Raw genomic sequence first — 18,153 nt, forward strand, 5'->3', positions numbered from 1 at the left:
GGAGAGCCTGAGTGTGCTGACAGAGACATGTCCTCTACACAGTGACCTGTTGTCAGCTGACAGGCTGGAACTACCCATGTTCGTAATACATTTTGTATCTTCTGCTGTACTCTGCTGGGTATGTTGGTGGAGAGCCTGAGTGTGCTGACAGAGACATGTCCTCTACACAGTGACCTGTTGTCAGCTGACAGGCTGGAACTACCCATGTTCGTAATACATTTTGTATCTTCTGCTGTAGACTGCTGGGTATGTTGGTAGAGAGCCTGAGTGTGCTGACAGAGACATGTCCTCTACACAGTGACCTGTTGTCAGCTGACAGGCTGGGACTGCCCATGTTCGTAATGCATTTTGTATCTTCTGCTGTAGACTGCTGGGTATGTTGGTGGAGAGCCTGAATGTGCTGACAGAGACATGTCCTCTACACAGTGACCTGTTGTCAGCTGACAGGCTGGAACTACCCATGTTCGTAATACATTTTGTATCTTCTGCTGTAGACTGCTGGGTATGTTGGTGGAGAGCCTGAGTGTGCTGACAGAGACATGTCCTCTACACAGTGATCTGTTGTCAGCTGACAGGCTGGGACTGCCAATGTTCGTAATACATTTTGTATCTTCTGCTTTAGACTGCTGGGTATGTTGGTGGAGAGCCTGAGTGTGCTGACAGAGACATGTCCTCTACACAGTGACCTGTTGTCAGCTGACATGCTGGGACTGCCCATGTTCGTAATACATTTGTATTTTCTGCTTTAGACTGCTGGGTATGTTGGTGGAGAGCCTGAGTGTGCTGACAGAGACATGCCCTCTACACAGTGACCTGTTGTCAGCTGACAGGCTGGGACTGCCCATGTTCGTAATACATTTTGTATTTTCTGCTTTAGACTGCTGGGTATGTTGGTGGAGAGCCTGAGTGTGCTGACAGAGACATGCCCTCTACACAGTGACCTGTTGTCAGCTGACAGGCTGGGACTGCCCATGTTCGTAATACATTTTGTATCTTCTGCTGTAGACTGCTGGGTATGTTGGTGGAGAGCCTGAGTGTGCTGACAGAGACATGTCCTCTACACAGTGACCTGTTGTCAGCTGACAGGCTGGGACTGCCCATGTTCGTAATACATTTTGTATCTTCTGCTGTAGACTGCTGGGTATGTTGGTGGAGAGCCTGAGTGTGCTGACAGAGACATGTCCTCTACACAGTGACCTGTTGTCAGCTGACAGACTGGGACTGCCCATGTTCGTAATACATTTTGTATCTTCTGCTGTAGACTGCTGGGTATGTTGGTGGAGAGCCTGAGTGTGCTGACAGAGGACATGTCCTCTACACAGTGACCTGTTGTCAGCTGACAGGCTGGAACTACCCATGTTCGTAATACATTTTGTATCTTCTGCTGTAGACTGCTGGGTATGTTGGTGGAGAGCCTGAGTGTGCTGACAGAGACATGTCCTCTACACAGTGACCTGTTGTCAGCTGACAGGCTGGGACTGCCCATGTTCGTAATACATTTTGTATCTTCTGCTGTAGACTGCTGGGTATGTTGGTGGAGAGCCTGAATGTGCTGACAGAGACATGTCCTCTACACAGTGACCTGTTGTCAGCTGACAGGCTGGAACTACCCATGTTCGTAATACATTTTGTATCTTCTGCTGTAGACTGCTGGGTATGTTGGTGGAGAGCCTGAGTGTGCTGACAGAGACATGTCCTCTACACAGTGATCTGTTGTCAGCTGACAGGCTGGGACTGCCCATGTTCGTAATACATTTTGTATCTTCTGCTTTAGACTGCTGGGTATGTTGGTGGAGAGCCTGAGTGTGCTGACAGAGACATGTCCTCTACACAGTGACCTGTTGTCAGCTGACATGCTGGGACTGCCCATGTTCGTAATACATTTTGTATTTTCTGCTTTAGACTGCTGGGTTGTTGGTGGAGAGCCTGAGTGTGCTGACAGAGACATGCCCTCTACACAGTGACCTGTTGTCAGCTGACAGGCTGGGACTGCCCATGTTCGTAATACATTTTGTATTTTCTGCTTTAGACTGCTGGGTATGTTGGTGGAGAGCCTGAGTGTGCTGACAGAGACATGCCCTCTACACAGTGACCTGTTGTCAGCTGACAGGCTGGGACTGCCCATGTTCAGGCTGAGGCTGCTAGTGGAGCCGAGGCCACCTGCCGAGACTGGGCCAGAGTATCACACTCTCGTCAATCTCATCAACCTCACTGCCAAGAGGCTTGCTTCAGTATGTTCAATTTTTCAATACAAACCTTTTATATTTTCTGTATAGTTTGCAACATTTTTGGTTGGGTGTGATAGAAATGAAGTCTTTTGAGTTACTGTTGTCTTTTAGTTAAAAAAAAGTAGTCCAAATTTCAATTAGTTTTGTGTTTGATAGCTGACTAATAGCTAAAAAATATTGCAAGAATTATTTTAAAACATCTAAAATTGTGCTGAAGATAATTTGGCTGCTGGTGAATTACCGTGCATTTAGAGATATTAAAACTTCTAGTTTTGCAATAGTTAAGTTTGTTTTCTATTCAATATTTTGGTTTCTTGTTTTCTATGGAAGAATAATAACAAACAAATTTTTTAAAAGTTCTGGCAGTATTACATGTAGACTCACCTTATAAACAGGCTTGCTGTACTGTTATATCTGCATGCTATCTCTCACATTGTAATATGAAACGTCGATAAAAGAATAGCACTGGTTTTTGATTGATTTTTCACGTGACAAGCAATACAATTCACTTCCCTATGTTTATAAATGAATACATTTATGCATTCCTATACATTCACAGCATTTATTGTGAATTATAATGTACACAATAAACTAAAATAAGACAACACGGATATTCCTGTAAGCCGCAATTACCACAATTGTGATGGTGTGGACATATTGGTATGCCATACTTTAAAGGATAATAACATATATGATTACTGTCATATGATTATGAGGCTTTATTTGTACCAAGTCAATGAAGTGTAATGAAGTAAGTTAGACAAAGGGTGCTCCCCTCCTCCTGCCACAGAGTGAAGGTTGTTTATAAATACTTCCTTGGGATAAGTATAGAGCGTGCACCGGGCATTTCAAAGGCCTTTTGTGAACTAAAACACTGTCCTAGAGACAATCTATAATATTGGTTATACCTGTATTTGGCGTTTTGGTCAAAGTATACGGGGTGGGAAGGGCTAAATTTTATGCTATGATTCCAAAAATATATAGTTATTCTAAATTTTACCTCAAAACTTATTTTGTTACATGGCTTTGTGTGAAAAAGCATGTGCAGTTACTTTGTTCGAAAATAGTTTATTTTTAAAGAAATAATATTTTTCATGGGTAACATAATCTTATGACTGCATTTATACTAATGTAAGTATGACAGCAAAAACAAAAATAAAATAAAATAACACATTCGAAATCTTCCTTATTTACACATAAAACCGTGTTGTACAATATCTACAGGGTGTCCCACGAGTAACCCGCCAAACTTCTCAGTTGGTTTTCTCTCATCAAAATGATGAAAACAGTTCATATAAACATCATATGAATTTCATATTATTTTTTTTTGTATGTATTTATTTAATTAAACATTAGTTTTTAAAACTGTGTTTGTTTATTATTAGACTATTTTACATTATTCTCTTCGGAATTAAATTCTTAAAAAGTTTTGGTTAAAAAGTTTGTGTGTTATTATTTATTTAATAAAGTTAATGTACTTCAAATCTAAAACAAAGTATATTTTACGAGACTGAATTTTACATATTTTGTCTGATATCTCAGAAATGGGTGGTCTACCAGGTCTGGGACATATTTTATTCAATTTTTCAGTTCAGTTGACATAAAATCAAATAAATTTAATAACTATCTTTACGCCATAAAAACATCAGTTTTGCTTTATTTCCATCTCTTCCTGGAAAATCTGGCAAAATCATTCGCTAGCCATAGTTTTGCTAACTAAGTGTTTCCGGACATATGTTTATATGAACTTTTTTATTATTTTGATGAGAGGAAACCAAATGAGAAGTTTGTCGGGTTACTCGTTGGACACCCTGTATAAAGTTTCATCTTTCACTCACTAGTATAAGAGTCACGGGAATCCACCCTGTGTTTGCACCCCCCTGTCAAACTGGTCTGGCATAGTGTATGACTAGATGGTAGCACTTAGGGTGAACTCCACAATTACATCCAGGGCAAAAGAAATTGGTTTTTTCCAAGTTCTTACACTCACATACAGCACACAAGCGACAGTTTGTTTTGGGGAGTTTCACGAGTTCATGAGAAGGGAGGGCCAAGGATATCACCAGGTGGAACAACAACTTCTCTATCTGACTCACAATATTGTGAGAGAACACTTATTAGGAAATCACATCTTCTACATGGCCTTTCAGTGTTGTTTTTATACAAAATGTATACAAAACTTTGTCTTAGACAAAAGATGAAGGACAGTTTTTTTTTTGGCCCAAGGGGTCATTACCATCAGAGAAAAATAGCAAACCAGAATAAATTAAAGTAAAACGCATAACTAGATTCACTATTGCAAACTTTAAATTCAATGTTCAATGCTATACGTATCTTTTCTTTAGGCTTACAATGTGCAGTGACATTTTTATTTATCACATCAATATAAGGCCTTACTTTCTTCCAAATGTCATGGTCAGGATGTTTTACTGGTGGGTTTGGAGTTAGGTTGAGATATAGCATAGAGTTAATAAGTTGAAAACATATCAACGTCAACACTAAATCAGACGGACCTTTGGCGACGAATATTCTTTTCATCCCAGCTGTAGGGTTAACAATGTTTTCACGTTGTGTACATCAGAAAACTTAATGAATAGTTATGATAGTATAAGAACCAAGAGTCAGTAGGTATTGCAAGCTGAGCCAGATCAAACTTTAATACTCTAATGTTAAAATAAAATAGTATCCAATTATTTTGCAGAATCTTCGGATATCTCCACGCAACAGTGGCACACATCTGGGGCTAGCTAGCAAGTCTGCATCTGACGACAAGCCCAATGATACTACTAAAGACTCAACCTGTGTACAAGTGAGTGTTTATGCATTCTTCTCCATTACTTTTTTTATATTTAAATATGCAATAGATTGTCAAACTCTCATACACTTGGCAGCAATACTGGAAACAATAAAACAAACAAAAGCTTGTTTCTATTGAAACATGCAAATATCAATATTGATCTTATTACATTAATAAATGTTGCTAATTGCTTTATGATTTATTTTTACATCAAAACACAATTACAGAGCTAAGTAAACAGTACTACTAGCCAAACACGTAAATCACAATCCATCATCTGATAGACCATAACAACATCGTAGTAAATAATCATTCCAAAGACCTACAGGAAGAAAACTAAAAAATGGGTATTAATCAATACATATTGAATGCTATATGGTTACTCTGATATTTCAATTGTGTACTATATTAAATATCATCAACTACGGATTATCCGGTCAATCAACGCCAGCAATTTACTAGGTTTTTACTGCGCCAGATGTGCCGACACTGCAGTACTCAGAGTTCATAACTGAATATTACTATTTACAAACAGTCCAAGCAGAAAAATTACTACTTATATCTCTTTTGTGCTTTACCCCTTACATTTTATATACTATTTCATTTGAATAGAATACCTACATAAATACAGGGTCATCAAAAAAATGTGGGTGCGATTTTAATTTATAAATAAAGTTGTAACTTTGTGCATGCGACGGCCCCATCTTGACACACAGATTCTCTGCTTGGTGGATTCGTAGAGGTGGACACATTGCAGGATTGACTAGGAGCTCTGACTTAACTCCTTTGGGTTGTGTTTATACTGATTATGTCTAGTGAGCTAACATAGAAACTATGTAAAAAAACAAGATTTTCTATATCATTCGGTGCAAAAAAATAAAACTATCTTTTAACAGCCTTATTTATTAATGTTTAAAATCAGGTCTACCGTTTTCGATGACCTTTTTTATCATGAATGATTGAAAATTCAGCTGTGTAACGAGTTATTCTTTAATTATGTAACATTTACCCGTATTAAATTCATTTCTTTCATTAAATGCTTTTTACCTTTAACGTCTGATCAAAGAATAATATAACTTATACCAAAATATGTTTAAAATCTTACAAAATATGATGATAGTTGATAAAATTAATTTATGATGCTTCTTAAAATTAATGTTATTTAGGTAATAATATCTTTTCAATACAAAGTATAATTTAAAATAAAAGAAGACATTTTTTAACCACGCTCTTTTTTAACCTTATTCTGCCCATCCCAGTGGGCCACTGGCATGTGCAAAGATCTTATCAAACTGAATCAGAAAAAGATTTGGTTCAGTATAAGGTTGGCGGAACTGATAAAAAGTGCAACACTGACAGGATTTGAACCTGCACTGACACTAGCTCAGATCTAACGTTTGAAGCCTTACATTATGAGACCACTGGCTCTCCAACTACAATATTTCCGAACTGCAGCTACATCCACCTTTACATTCACAAAATACTGGAGGAACATAGTAATATTCATACATTGTTTGTTGTTTGTTGCCAATTACCTCTTAAAATTATACTAGACCCATCTTTAAATAAATTTGTAATCCTCCAAAAATATTACCTGTAATGTGCAGATGTTTGGGAAGGATGACATCTACTTTGCTGCCAAGTTGTCGACCTGCAGCCAGACTGAACTGAAGTTGGTCCTGGAGCTGACAGTCCACTATATGATCTCCAACACTCTCCTGACCATTCTGTCCGACCAAATGGGCTTTCACCAGTCCATCGTCTTCCTTAGAGATCTCTCCACAGAAGCTGTGAGTTGTAGTCATAACAGTTTTAATATAGTTTCAATAGACATTTTCATAAGTACCTTGTATCTATCTTTGCTTGTTTGGTTGTGTTTCTTTTTTCTATTCATTTGTTGCCTTGAATTACTTGAATACAAATTCAAATATAATTATGGTTTTTACAATAGCATACAAATATTTTACATAACTTTCTATTAATTAATGAAAGAAAAGTCACAATTATCCAATAATTTCATTTTTATAAACGAGGTTTTTCAACGTGAAAGATGCCATCATCAGATGTGAATCAACAATTTGAAATAATAAAAATATTTTACATTTAAAAATAATTACCAGCTGAATAAAGCTTAATGCAAGATTTATTTAATTAAAAGTAAAATAAAATATATACTAATATATGTATAAAAGTTTGGGTCAAAAAGAATTTTGTTATATTTAAAAGGAAGGGTGAATTTTGAATCGGTCCAAAATCATTGTTTAATATTTTATCTTTATGTTTTTTTATATATAATGTTTCATAAGCGTCGAGTTCTTCTTGTCTATGGACTTGTTTAAATAGTGTGAAATTTTTAAGAATGTGATTTGTTCCTAACGCATGTTTGGCAATAGTTGATTTTTGAGTTTGTCCGTATTTATAATATGTTTTTGTGTTCTCGGTGGCATCTTTGATGTTGAAAGACCATGAAAGGAATTGTGACTTTTCTTTCATCAATTAATAGAAAATAGTGTATTCCAATAAAAAGAGCTCCTCCTTCTATGAAATTTTACATAATGTTTTAAATTATACGAGAGAACGGCTCAAAACCCCATCTGGATTTCCGAACTACCAATGCAGAGACCATACAAGACTGCAGATGTTCTTGGCCGAACAATTGATAATCAATGGCTTGTGTCATCCAATACATCCAATTATTACGTATAAAGTAAAAAAAATTGATAATTTGTGCTACAGCAAAATTATTAATTTATATGAATATATCAAATTATATTAACGAGTTGATATTAACTTGGTTAGTGGATTGAGAACAACTGCCTGAGCAACACATATTTTAGTAATCAACTGTTTAAATTAAAAAAAATACTATCATAAGATTGACATTGAGATGTTGGAAGCACGTGGGGTAGAGCCTTATAATTGGATACATTGCAAATTCACAAAAGGCACACAGAGTTTTGGAGCTATTAGTTGATACCAAATAATAGTTTTAGATACCTAAATCCACTATACTAGATCTAGAATACAACTAGAATCCACCATCTGTTTGCTATACCTTTTTCTAGAACTAAAATATTAGCCAACTCTATTATTGTCTCAATGATGCTGCTTTACAATTCAATGGCTCAACATTTAGATATTTTTAACAATAGTTTAAGTGAGTTCAAAAGGGTATTTTTAACTATGCTTGTTATATAAATATAAGCATAATTATATAAACCATAGTTTGGCATAACTTATATACCGTAACTTTTCATTCTATTTAATAAGTGACTGTATCCTTGTTTATAGTTGATTTTTTTATTAATTTGTATATATAATATTTGTATATGTTGTTTTGAGTTCATTAGTTTTTGTTATGAATACTTTTTCTTGTTTACAAGTGGTAGTTTTTAGTATTTCTCTGTTGTAATTAGGTTTTTTTTACCTGTAACAGTGCATGTAAATAAATTTAAAAAATCAAGAAATTCTTTTAATAATATACTAAATGGATAAAGATCAAGATACTTCAAATTATTTTTCTAAAGCCTGTAGGACTCCATTGACTAGTAACAAGTCATTATAGGGCAACAAATATTTGTTGGGATGTTAAGATGCTGTAGTTCCTTTGTATTGTTAAAAAGAATTAATTCATTTTCCAATTCATTAAGATCAAATAATACACTGATTTTAATAATAACCAAAACTAATGGTATTTCTTCAATTGTATTGAAAAAGGAAATATAGATTAATTGGGGAAGCATTTGAATTCCTCAAAATATGTTTATGGCAAATAAAAATCTTTCTCCAAACATCATCAGAGACAAATTGCTTCCAAATACTATTCTCACATTGTGTGTTTGTATGTTGGACAGAAAACGTTCTCAGAGTATGCTCAGAGACTTTGCTATGGGAGGGAAACCAACATGCTTTGGACACCAGAGCCCATCAACCTTGGGAACTACAAGCCTCTGACCTGGGGCCACTCTGACCGGAGTGAGATGGAGGACTCTGTGTCTCTTGGATGTGCACTGTGTGAGTAACATCAACAAGTAACAGTTCAACATCATCATACGTTATTTACAACAAATAATGTTCCTCCCTCCACCCTATGTTGTGGACCACGCTGGATAGTAACAACGTCATGTTTCATGATCACTATATCACATTTAACAATAAACAATAATAAAATTGTGTCAGGCTTCAAGAGGGATCAACTCCTCTATTGGCTTCTTAAAAATTACCACTTTAGTTATCTGGAATCTGTTTTCAAAGAAACATATCTTTTATTTCTGTAAGAAGTTCATATTTTGATTTTTAAATAACTAAAAATGAGATTGGTGTTCAAGGGACAAATATTTAAACCTTTGTACTTTGGGTGATTTAAGAAATGTCCTTTCAAGTTATGTGGCGAACACTGTTGGCAATTCATGTTTCTTTATTACTTTCCCTTACAACTTAGAATATAAACAAACTTTGTTATGTCTGTTTAAGACGTAAAGGGAAGGGAAGAAGAAGAAATCATTAGTGGCCAGCTATACTGGACATCCATCCTAGGGAACAGAGCAAATTACTAAATATGACAGAGTTGGCAAATGAATGGCCCTTGGCCAATAGTGGCCATCTGAACGGAAAGTTTTAAAGTACTTTTAATATTTTTTTTTTATTGAAGGAAATATATACTATTTTACTAAAAGATTTATTTTTAAACGTTTATGCGTATTTTAACCTGAAATAGAAATTAGAAAATGATTTTCTTTTGGGTTTGTTTTTATACAAAATTAAGTAATTTACAACATTTTGGAAAGAATTATTTTGCTTTGCTCCTTAATACAAACAACATTTAGGTTAAAAGTGGTAGAAAAATTATTTATTTTAAACTTAAGGTTATAATAATTCAAAAAAATATAAATTAAATTTCTTTGGTACTTTAATAATTAATCAATGTCTCCCTCCATATTATTCTTTGGGTAATAAAATTATAACAAGAATAAAATAAATATAGCTACATTGTGAATCAATAGTATAATATACCAAGTAAATAAAGATCATAACTTGCTATATATAGAAACAACTATGTAGTGAGCAAAATGTCAACACGATCAAACAGCTAGCTGTTTATGCAAACAGATATTCACCTAGAAATATTGTAAGGAATTCTGATTTATAAAATATTTTATTTAATCTTATATATTTTTAATTTGTTTTTTTTTTTAAGGAGAGGCGGATCCCCTTATTCATAAGGGGGATTTATTTTTATTATAGCTACTAGGATAATTATAAATGGCTTTTTGTAAATATTTATAAATAACTAATTATTAAAACTTGTAAAACAGGGGTTTTACAAGGATTGTTTGTAGCATAATTCAAGTGTGAAACGGCAAAATCGAAATTTTGATATGTTTCAGTGCCTGAAGCTGACTCTGATGAATCTTTGACTTCTCGGAGGTCTGCTTCACCCTCAACAAGTAATGAACAGTTCTCCAAGAAGTTGAAACTAAACACGACTAGGGGGCCGTTGAGTCTGGGACATTTCCTCCCTTCAGGTCTCGAGTTCGATCAATCCTTTGAACCTAGAAGAAAGGGTAGGAAAAATATCAGTTTCCAACAGTCCACAACAGACGAGGAGATCAACCCAGACTTCATTCTCTTCTGCAATCACATTCTAAAGCAAATGTTTGGTATGCATGGCTTCGACGAGAGGTCGTTGAGAGCTGGTTTATGACTCTGAAATTCAATGCAGTCATACGTAAAGTAATTAACTATTGTATTAAATACAGTTTATAAGCTTAAATTACCATCCCAGATTTTTATAAATTTAATGTAGATAAAGTTTCATATAGAAACCAAAATATGTATTTTTCTATGACAAAAAATTATAATTTTGCCTCATTTTCATGGATGGTCTGGTATATTATGTTTTACAGTGAGTATTTTTCTTAAATTCGTGGTGTAATAAATGGTGGTCCTTTTCAACTAGTTCTGATTTGTTCAACATTTTTTTACTGTTTTATTCATTTTTATTGTATTTTAGCTATTAGGATATTTATATGTGATTTTTACAGTAATGGTTGTCATTTTGTTTTAATATACTTTCTGTCCACTGTTCATAAAACAGTTATGTAAATACATTTTTTTACAAAAGGTTCTTCATCAGTGTTTCTTTTTCAAATCCATTTGCTCTTAGTGCTCGTAACGAAATTATGTCATTCTCTTCTCAGTTTTCGGGGCTATTATGGGGGCCCATGGCTAATCTCTGTGTCAGCTCGAAGATTTATGTCCACGTCCTGTCCTTCAGCTCGCCAGGTCACTCGTAATGGCCCTCGCTGTTTTCCATTCAGCTCCTCAGGTCACTATATGTGATCCATTGTATTGCACCGATATAAAATTAAATCCCTATCCAACATCTCGACCAAATAAAGAGTTAAATTAATATTTCATTATTTGCAGCACATACCATAGCAATACTGTTTAGAGTTGATTTTTATCCGAGTGTCAAACATCAAAATACAAAAAATTAGTTTTATATTCTATCGATATTAGTGATCTACTTAAGACTGATTCTATTTTTATATTGCAAGTAGAAATACTTTGGAATTAGTTAAAAGTATAACTTAAATTACATACTACGTATGTTTACAAGAAAATAATAAACTAATCAAAATAAATTTTAAGCTTAAAGCTACTTAACAATGTAATAGTTTAAGAATTAGATTTAAAATCCAGCCATTAAATTGTTAAAGGTCAAATATTGTGATTTAGATTCAAGTTAAAATGATGGACACTTTTACGCAATTGTCGAATGGAGACACTAAACCCAACTGGCAATGTCTGGCGAGCTGAGAGAACATCTACCTAAGATCTCTTTGGAGCTGAGGCAGATTTGGAAAACTTCTGGAACAAGGAAAATGAAGTGTGTGACTGTAAACGTAATACAGTAGTTTTTGTGAAGTACTAAGGACCCTTATTACAAAACCATTGTGTGTACAACGGCAAGCTGGTAGCATACCAGAGGTGCAAGATAAATTTAAGATGTATTTCTTATACTTCCATATTGGTTATTTTTTGAAATTTCACAAATCTCAGTGTCTGTGATTTTACGAAACACAAACTAACAAAGAAAATGGGATTAAAAATGTTAACTGTCTACTGTTGAATGCTCCAGAGAAACCAAAGAAGAAAATTGGAAATAAATTCGAAATTGCATCGAAGAGAAAAAAATGTTTTACAAAAACTAGGATTAGAGTTAAAATAGGGTGTGAATTAATTTAAAAAAATGTCTCAACTAAGAAGTTGTTATACAATAAATATATTTAGTTAATTGTACAAAATTAGGGTCTTGTTAAAAAGTTTTCTTATCTTGTAAATTAAACCTATAGATGATGGGATTTTGTAGGGTAGTCATTTTTCGAATCTTTGACCTTTAAAAAAAATATTGCACGCAGCTGAGAAAAATTTTCTTTTGGAGATCTGTGTCTACTATTTATAATCTAATATTGCTATGAAGAGGTGCAACTTACATGTGTAGTAAGCTGTTTCATAAAATTTTCTAAATCTATTTAAAATATATCTTTCTTCAAGTTCATTAACACAGTTAAGAGAGTTTTCGTTAGTACCATAGGTCTAGATGAAATAGAATATATTTTATTGCGTTGACAATATATATTACATTGTATTGCAATAGTCAATAATACCAATTTTTTACGGTATTTATCTTAAAAACTAAATCCATTCACTCGACTTTCCATACAGTTGCACGCAGGCACACATTCATACACATACAAAATTCATAATTCGTGGGATCAACCCCCAGGATTGCAACACCGCCGCAAATATCAATCCCAAGTGTGCTCCATGAACTCGCCAACTGAGTAAAAAGCACAAGACACCAGGTAGTGTTTTAATTGGGTTTTAAATTTTTTTGGATTTGTTTCTAAATTTAGTGTTTCAGGGAGATTGTTAATGAATTTGATCCAGCTTGAGAAGGGAGGCGTTCAAATGCTGCTGTTCTATGCTGTCGGGCTCGAAAGCGCCCCCGAGCTCTTGTCTCGTATTTGTGTATATCACTGCCCTGCATCAATATACACTGAAATCGACAGTAAAATGAATTCTCTAAAATATACAAGCTGGGTAGAGTTAGCAAGTTGAGCTCCCTGAAGGCACTTCGACATGACTCTCTGTTGTTCAATTTTGCGATGATTCGAACAGCTTTTTTCTGCAGTCTGAATACTCTTTCCAAGTTTGATATGGCACAACTGCCCCACAGAGAAATTCCGTACGACAGGTATGGAAATATTAATCCATAGTAAGCCATCATTAAGCCATCATTAAGACATCAGACGTACAAAACTCTGATAAATTTCGAAGGACAAAAATTCCAGTTGCCAATTTAGCACATACACTTTCAATGTGAACTTTCCAGGTTAACCCTTTATCTAGGTGTATTCCTAGAAATTTAGCAGAATCAGTTTCTTCCAGAACAATGTTATCCATCATTACTGTTGGGGTTTCATAAGTATTCAACCCACGTAAACAGAAGTTGATGTAATTTGTCTTTTCATGATTAGTTTTGAGATTATTTACCACAAAATTTTGAATGCAGGAATTAAGATCAATGAAGGTTTGAATCTCCAAAGAAATTAGAGAATCAGCCCGGAAACAGAGAGTCGTGTCATCTGCGTATTGAATGATTTTCCCATATAAGGCTGACGCAGGTATATTATTCACATAAATCAAGAAAAGGACAGGACCCAAGATTGATCCCTGTGGGACTCCTTGGTATATTCTAATAGTACTTGATACTGCATTCTGGACCTGAACACATTGACTTCTACTGCTCAAGTATGAGTGGAGCCACTGGTGTGCTGTCCCTCGTACACCACAGCCTTCCAGCTTGTGTAGCAATATACCATGATTAACAGTATCAAATGCTTTTGAGAGATCAAGAAAGACACTGAGCGTTCTTTGGTGTGTCTCAAAGCCCTCCACAATAAAGTCTACAAGTTGTGTGATTGCTCCAAAAGTTGATCTTCCTGGTCTGAAACCAAATTGTTGATCAAACAAAATTTCGTGTTGGTCAAGAAAATTAAGAAGTCGGTCCAGGAACAGTTTTTCAAAAATTTTGCTAAAAACAGGTAAAATTGAAATTGGTCGATAGTTATCCGCTATCTTTGGATCGCCTTTTTTGAAAACAGGTACGACTTTTGCCAATTGGAGTGCGGATGGGAATGTGCCAATTTCAAAAGAAACATTTATGATTTTTGTCAATGGGCTTAATATGTGCTGATAACATTGTTTTATAAGCCACATTGATATGCCATTTATATCATTGGAAGTTTTAGCTGAAAAACTTCTTACAATACGTCCCACTTCGTCCTCACACACAGGAGCCAGAACCATAGATGAAGCAGGGGTATGTGTGGTGAATGTATCCAGTTCCAATTCACGGTCAGCATCAAGAGAACCAGCCACTGAGGAGAAAAATTTATTAAATTCCAAAGCTATTGCATTTGGATCGGTTAATTTTATCTCATCAGCATCAAGCTAAATGGATTTTGAAGATGCTTTATTTGTTGAGTTTTTTATAATGTTCCAAGCTGTCTTAGAAAAGTTAGATGACTGTTTTAGTTTATTGTTTATTTCGTATGATTTTGCAGCAGTTATTACTTTTTTATAAATTCTTTTGTAATTTCTATAGAAGGATTTGGATCTATAATCATTAGTGTTCCTGAATATTTCGTTATAGAATTTTAGTTTATTTCTAGAAATCAGAATTCCAGGTGTTATCCAAGAATTCTTCTGAACTTTACCTTTTGTTTTTATTTTCCTAAGGGGACAGCAAACATTTAAGTGGAACATGAAACAACTGTTGAAGGAGTCGAGTATTGTGTCTGCAGAAGTAAAAGAATCTAAAAAAATCCAATTTTCATCTGCCAGACATTTATTTAAAAGATTTATATTATGTGGATGGACATTTCTCCTTAAAATAACGTTGTGGGATTCTTGGCCTACTGAACATCCATGGATCACCACCTCCTGTGCGTAATGGTCGGATATAGCAGTGTTCAGCACTGACACAGAACTATTGAGTACGTTTGTTATGACATTATCAATGGCAGTGCTCGATGTCGCTGTCACACGAGTTGGCGAGTTCACAGACCAGCTAAGACTAAAAGATTTGAGCAAGTCTCTAAGCTGTTGAGTTTGCTTATCATTCATATTTAAAACATTAATATTGATATCCCCCATTATAACAAAATATTTAAAATTATTGAGGAGATAGTTTAGAAGCCGCTCAAGCCTCTCGAAAAAAACACCAAATTGGCCATTTGGTGATCTGTACAAACCAACTACAGCAATTCTCCCAAGAGAACTCAAGCAAACCTCAACTCCAGCCATCTCAAAATCTAATTCAATACCTACATTAAACCTCAGTGGCTCAGACTTGATTCGATCTCGAACTAAAATTGCTACTCCACCTCCCTTATAAAATTGACGCTGAAAGGATTGGGCCAGATCAAAGTTAATAATTTTGAAAAAAATTATTGTTTCGTTTGTAAATCCGTGTTCCGAAACTATGAAGATGTCTTGTTTTAGTTCCTCACATAGAAGAGAAAGTTCATCTAACTTATTTGTTGCAGTTTGAGCATTTTGGTGGACTATGCTGAACGTGGAATTTGTTAACAAAGTTTTATGTCTGTGTTTTACTTTTTGGAAGAGGTTTAAGTTCTGTGTTGCAACTCTGGGGGTGGAACCTGTGTCCCTAAAAAATCATCTGTACAAGTTTTGTTGTCAAGTTTTGTTATAGTTGTGGTAAACACTGGCACTGGACTGTCTCTTTCCTCATGTGACTGCAGCACTTCTGATGTAGTTGAGGTGGTGAACTCTGCTTCTCCTCCAGGTATATCAGTGATCCCTTTGACAGCATCCACGTACGTCTCATGGGGAAGTGTAATTAGTTCACTCTCAGTAGCTTGTGGAATGACGTAACCTCGTATATTTTTGGATATATGATTCTTAATTCCAAGACAAATTTGGTTTGAGAGTTTAATTTTACCGCTTGCATTAAAGTGCAGGCCATGTTTGGTACGATCATGCAAGGTATATTTAGTATTTGGAACAATGACAAAGTTGAGGTTATCAAGTTTTGAGACTCTTATGTATTCAATCAGTTTGATATTGGATCTTTTAATAGCATCATTGGTGTTGAACCCCAACTTATCAAATCTATGTGGAATTCCAGGTATAACTATATTGGTTTTACGGGCTACTTGTTTTATTAAATCAAACCGAAAATCTAAATCTGGTGTTCTATTGTTGAAATTGTTTGTTCCTGCTAAGACAATAACATAATCCCCATTCTGGTAGGATTCTGTTAGTTCTTCAATATTTTCAATTACATCATTAAAATTTGCATTGGGTTTGATTATTGAAGTAACCACAAACATTCTACCAAGCCGGTCCCTGATGTGTTCACCACAGCCTCTCCCATGACTATCTGCCAGAATAAGGATTTTATTTTTGTTTATTGTTCCAGACTCCATTGAAGGTCTCGTTGTCACATGCATATTTTGTTTAACGGTATGTGTAGCAGTATGACGTTGGTTTTTACTTTTTGTTTTATTTTGTCTTGTAGATTTAAAAAAAATTGATTTATTTTTGTTAATTTGTTTCCTGCCTTCCTCTTTTAATTTTGTAGTTACTTCTGTGTCATCTCCAAATTCGTCCTCATCAGTCTCCTCTCCTGACAATACTTCAAAGCGATTGTTCGTATCAATCCAACTACTAGTGGTTTGGATTTTTGGAGGTACAGATTTTTTATGTGCCACAGGAACTTTTTGCCACTTATTTTGGTCAGCAACTATGTTTTGCTTAGTCCCTGTGTTCAGTTTTAAAGGTGGAAAACACTGAATACATTGAGATTTGTTCAGTTTACTTTGTAGAACTAAATTTTCATTTTTTATTTCTATTGCTGCAAGTTCTAGAGATCTTATAGAGGATATCATGTTTTTAGTTTCATTTTTGAGTATTTCACATTTTGTACAGGGCAATTCCTTTCGTTTTTCAACCATACCACAGTTCCCTTGTTCTGCTTGTAATATGAGCTCCATATTTAGTTTTTCTCTTCTTCCAGCTTGTTTCTTAGAGTAGTTATAACTAAAAGTAATTCTTCTTCTTTTTCTTTACATTTTTCCAACATTATTTCAATTTCCTCTTCCTTTTGCTTTATTTTGTCTTCAAGTTCCAGCTCATAGACAGATTTGGCATTGCTGGTTTCATGCAGGGCCTGTTTTAGCTCTTCATTCTCTCTTAAAAGTGCTTGTCCAATTTCTGCTGCCAGTGTCAGAGAATCCTCTAAATTACTAGGTTCCTCTTCATGCTTATCACATACAATCCTTTCATCTCCACTTTCCTCAACATAATTCTGCTTGCAATTAGGACATTTCCATGATTTACAATCTTTTTCTGACAAATTCTTAACATTATTGTATATGAAATTTACACATTTCAAATGATTCCATGATTTACAGGTATTACAAAATATAGCTGAAGTGCTTGCACATTTTCCACATACTCCACAAGGGTATTTATTATGTTTAGACATATTGCCTTGTTTCTAAATAAAACAGTTGTTAAAACTAAATTAAATTAATAAAATTTGTAATATAGACAGGTTAAAAAAGTAATTAAGGCTCTTATAAACAGTTATTATAACAATAAAAAGTAAATTGAATTAATTACAAATATTAAAATACAAAAGTTGTAAGCCAGATAAGTTTAAAAGGTGACAATAACAATTACAACAATAATAAACAACAAAAAATGATAAATGACAACTCAAAAATTGTAAACCTTTAAAAATACCACGTCAGAAGATTATTTAGCATAATTGTAAATTGTTGTTAATTTATAGAATGTTTTATTGCATTATTTAGATTGTATGTATGCTTTTCAATTAGCTTGTTAGAAACGTTTTAGCATAATTAGTCTTGTGTATATGACAGATCCCTGTATGATGCTGCTAAATTTAGATTTCAATTTTATAATGTACATGTAAAGACTGACTTTTTCCAAGTAACCAAATTAGATGATTCCTTGTGATCTCAAAAACCGTGACCATCACCTTGCAGGCCAATCATTATCATACAT

General features: G+C 34.6%; 1 protein-coding gene across 1 annotated transcript; it reads left to right on the top strand.

The window, feature by feature from the left end:
• The first annotated feature begins 2,011 nt into the window (after window positions 1-2,011).
• Window positions 2,012-11,152, top strand: LOC124371940. The gene is made up of 5 exons (XM_046830310.1): window positions 2,012-2,231; window positions 4,930-5,037; window positions 6,633-6,815; window positions 8,880-9,039; window positions 10,413-11,152. The coding sequence occupies exons 1-5, from the start codon at window positions 2,040-2,042 to the stop codon at window positions 10,727-10,729; spliced, it is 960 nt and encodes a 319-aa protein (XP_046686266.1). The 5' UTR covers window positions 2,012-2,039; the 3' UTR covers window positions 10,730-11,152.
• The last annotated feature ends 7,001 nt before the right edge of the window (window positions 11,153-18,153 follow it).

This window comes from Homalodisca vitripennis, unplaced genomic scaffold (genome assembly GCF_021130785.1).
Source record: "Homalodisca vitripennis isolate AUS2020 unplaced genomic scaffold, UT_GWSS_2.1 ScUCBcl_2299;HRSCAF=6911, whole genome shotgun sequence".
Taxonomy (NCBI): Eukaryota; Metazoa; Arthropoda; class Insecta; order Hemiptera; family Cicadellidae; genus Homalodisca; species Homalodisca vitripennis.